This window comes from Eurosta solidaginis, chromosome 2 (assembly GCF_040869045.1).
Source record: "Eurosta solidaginis isolate ZX-2024a chromosome 2, ASM4086904v1, whole genome shotgun sequence".
Lineage (NCBI taxonomy): Eukaryota > Metazoa > Arthropoda > Insecta > Diptera > Tephritidae > Eurosta > Eurosta solidaginis.
In genome coordinates, this window is record NC_090320.1 from 232,944,079 (window position 1) to 232,948,277 (window position 4,199).

The 4,199-nt window shown below is 35.2% G+C and overlaps 1 protein-coding gene across 1 annotated transcript; it reads right to left on the reverse strand.

The window, feature by feature from the left end:
- Positions 1 to 2,278: 2,278 nt before the first annotated feature.
- On the reverse strand, positions 2,279 to 3,641 carry LOC137240684 (nuclear protein 1). The gene has a single exon (XM_067767260.1). It carries the CDS (start codon positions 3,389 to 3,391, stop codon positions 3,182 to 3,184), a length of 210 nt encoding a protein of 69 aa, XP_067623361.1. The 5' UTR covers positions 3,392 to 3,641; the 3' UTR covers positions 2,279 to 3,181.
- Positions 3,642 to 4,199: the final 558 nt, after the last annotated feature.

Sequence of the window (4,199 nt, forward strand, 5' to 3'; positions counted from 1 at the left end):
TGTAATGCTGCTCGTGACCGAAGATTTCCCCTACCATTTCTCCAACTTCGGCTTCCCAGAAAATACATAATGATTGGACAATACAAAGGTTGTGAGCTATTTGAACCCCAGGTAAGTGAAACTATCTTGACATATGTACCTGGATACGTGTTCAACATCCCGTATCGTATCCGTATTTTACAACGCAGACGATAATGCTGATGTTGGATGGTGTAGTAGCAGGTGTATATCGGTCAAGTTTGTTTGCTAGTTACCTGTGGTTCGAATAGCTCACTTTCGCATGCTTTCTTTCCCTGATGAAATCAGATTATTATGTAATATCTTATTTTGAATGAGATATGAAGAATAAATGCATCATAATCGCATTCAAAAATGATTCAACTATCTCTACCAAAACGATTGAAATATGTTCACGAATATGATCAGAAAATGACTGTGAAAAGCAGTCAAATATTACTCTAAAACAATTAAAGCTCAATTTTACAATGATATCAAATATGAATGAAAAGCGTTTTGAATAGGAATCACAAATGATTATTCAAGATTAATCACATTTAAGGTACATTTTTCTCTCGACGATACGTTAATTTTCGAACACAAAATGCTTTTAAATTTGAACGTTTTAATCATCGTGGGGTATGATAATTAAATATTTTTTGATCAAAATTTTCAAAAAATGCTGGCTAGGTTTTTGATTTTTTGTCAAAACTAATTTTTTTTATTTTAATATACTGTGCTTTTTTTCTCTCTTAGGCCCGGTTTTTCAGTGTGGGTTTAAGTGAACTAGGCGCATAATCATAGTCAAAATAAAATAGGTTTTAAATTTAGTTTCAGCTTTTTTGGCAGATAGCTCATAGAAAATTATGTCAAAAAGCTGCAACTAAATTTAAAATCTATTTTATTTTGACTATGATTATGCGCCTTAGAATTTAAACCTGCTCTTTTGTCCCTTTTAATGTGACCAGCAGTAAAATTTTATGTAAATGATGATAGTGGCAGCGCAAGAGTGGGATTGACTCTATAAACAGCTTCGATTCGCACTTAAAAACTGAGTAAGTATCAAATCGATATCTTTAAACTCACACTGAAAAACCGGGCCTTAGATATACCCCTGATATTCCTCAGCAAATGTTTGCATAGATGATACATATGTATGCTACTATCCAAACTTTGGGTGCTTGCTGAGCATAACGTTAAATTGTGTGAGCCTCAAAGTTAAGCATGTTGGCGGAATGATAGCGGCAAGACCGTCACTATCATTGATGTTCAATTGGAATTAGCCCTACAGCCAACAGATGGTAAAGAGAGTGGCCCTGACGTACCCCAGCGGGTCAGGGGGTTAGAATATACCCGCGGTAGGTATGCCTGTCGTAAGAGGCGACTAAAATACCGGATTGGCCTGAAGGTTTAATGTGGCCATATAAATCGTTCCCGAGATGGTCGGGCCAGCACCTTAATGATGCTGTGTTACCGGAGCGTACCGGATCTGTAAACGGCAAAGGACCATCACATCGATCACTCCCTAAACCTTCGGGGAGCAACCGTATCGCTACAACAACAACAACAAGAGTGGCCGACGGTTTAGCAGGGAAACTAGCAGTTTCCACGCGGAGATAGAAGCCTTTAATCGGGATATACATACGAGATCGCTATTTCATCTTTCAATGTTCAATGTCTGGCGATTTTCTGCGCACCGCACTGTGTTGTGGAGAATGAGAGCGACGCTGCCTAGTTACATCTACTATGACTTTAAATTTCGAGCAACTTTAAAGGTCGGAGTTCTTTTTATACAAGATGATGTTGTTGTAATAACGGTAAAGACGCTCCCCGAAGGCTTTGGGGAGTGTATCGACGTTGCTGGTACTTCGCCGGATATATGTATATCCGGTATGTTCCGGTAACAAAGCATCATTAAGGTACTAGCCTGACCATCTCGGGAACGATTAATATGACGACATTAAACCTTCTAGGCCATACCGCCCTCCCCACCCCCCAGTTATATGAGGAACACGGGGTCGCCAGAGCCTCGCCTGCTAAATATGTGTATGAAACATATTTGTAACAGGATTCCCCTCGCGTAGGTGAGGTTGATAATTGGATTGCGGAAGCTTTGTATTGCGCTTTCAACCCCTTGAATCCCATAATTCGTTGCCGATGAATTGAGGAAGCTGGAGATGTCGATGGGTAAGTACGACATTGAAATGAGTGGAAAATTTCGACCAAATGAACGAGCTCGATAACCGAGTCCCTATCAGAAGTATTTTAAAGAAAACATATATTTTTTTTTCAGTTTTATTTTGTATCTTTTTATTAAATATTCATTCATTTTGTTATTCAAATAATTTAACTGCAGCTTCATGCTTATTACAGTCTCAAAAAGTTCAAACTCAACTAATACATATAATTTTAAAAAGAAACATACATACTTATTTAGTATGTATGTATGCACATATGCATATATGAATGAGTAATTAATACGAATGTGAAAGATTTATATACGTGCTGTGTATATACATACAAATTACATAGGCAAGTTTATAATTGTTTAAATGAAAATATTAATTTTAATAAATAATAGAAATAAGTTTGCAAGAAAATATGAATAATGTCTATCAATAAGCCACATACATAAATATTATTAAATAAAAATATTAACATTTATTATACATGTATTTATAAATGTGTGTATGTGTTTTAATTTTAAATTCGCGATTTTTCTTATCTTGTATGTTTTATCTTGCGTTGTTGTTGTTGCAATATTAAGCGAGTGTGAACAGCCACCGCACAACTTGCATACGCTGCACACACAGTGCAGTTTCTGCAAGTTGTTGTTGGCTGCCACTCACTGCAAGCTGCTTAATAACACCACTTCTCTTCTTGCTTACTTACTGCACTTGCTTGGTGTAAAAATAAAACACGACACAAAATCCTTACCAGCTTAATGCTCTTGCTATTTTTTTTTTCTACTGCTCCAATGTAATCTGATTTCTCCTCCTTTTCTGAACGCCTTTCTTCCTTCGTCTCGTTTAAATTTTTTTTGCTTGTTTTTAAATTCAATGTTTGCTTTTTTCCTCACTCTTTGTAACGTTTTTTTTTTGTTTTGTTTTGGTACTCCTTCCGTTGATGCTACTTCTTCTTCTCCTTGTTGTGCTTCATTAACTTCGTTTTCACCAAAATGCATTCAATTTTTTCCACTTTCGCTCAATTTTCGATTATTATTTGTATTCATAAATTTTGTGACTAATTTTCTTGAATGTCCATTAGGATCGAAATGATTGGTGTGTTCCTGTGCCTCCTTTTTGCTGCGTTGTTTGCCACTTCGTCCAGAAAATATGTGTTTGTCGTGATCATAATTGTAGTGTTCGTATTCATCGATATGTGCCTCAGACATTTTGTTTTTTTTTTGTTAAAACCTTGGTTTTAATTAATTTCAAAGATAACAAATTAGCTGTTTTTATCTGGTTCTCTCTCTTTTCAGTTTAATGTCGGAGTTTCACTTTTCTCTTCTGGGTTATTTTTACTTTGTATAGTAATCAATAGTTTAAATTATAATATTTAAAATTTTTTTGCAGAAAATTCGCTTATTTAGCGTATAAAGCTGCGTCTTTGCTTAACGAAATTTGTTATTCAATTAAACTAGATTTCAGCTGCGCATTTCCGTTTATATACCCATCGGAGAGCCGGTGAGAAAAGCGCCGTTTTGCCTCTGTTATTGTTTTTCTTTGTTGCCATTGCCAGTGGAACTGTTAGCTCAGTTGCATACACATACATATAATATAGATATTAATGTATGTAGAAAAGTGGTTAATACTTGTATGTATATGTACATTAATTTTATACCCACTGGCTGACATCAAAGAGTATATATGTAATTGTTATAATTATATCAACCTCATAGTAGTTTGCATGCTACCTACCAAACCGAAGTGCTATGGTTTCGTTGGTGGTGTTAGTATCATCAAAAGTAAATACATATCGCACACTAACTACAAAAGAGTCACAACTTGAAAAATGTAAATGTTCAGGAGAGAAGAAAAACGGTTTATGTGAAAACGTCTGTAATGCTGTACTGAAATCCAGTTTTACAAAGGATACCTTCATTATAAAATGAATTGACGAAATTTTGTTATAATTATTTGTTTACGGACAAAATATATAGCAATTTTGAATTATGACTATTTATGACAATTATATATGAC

What these genes read in the sequence shown, in the direction of transcription:
- LOC137240684 (XM_067767260.1), bottom strand. Translation starts at nt 3,391, where the DNA reads ATGTCTGAGGCACATATCGATGAATACGAACACTACAATTATGATCAC.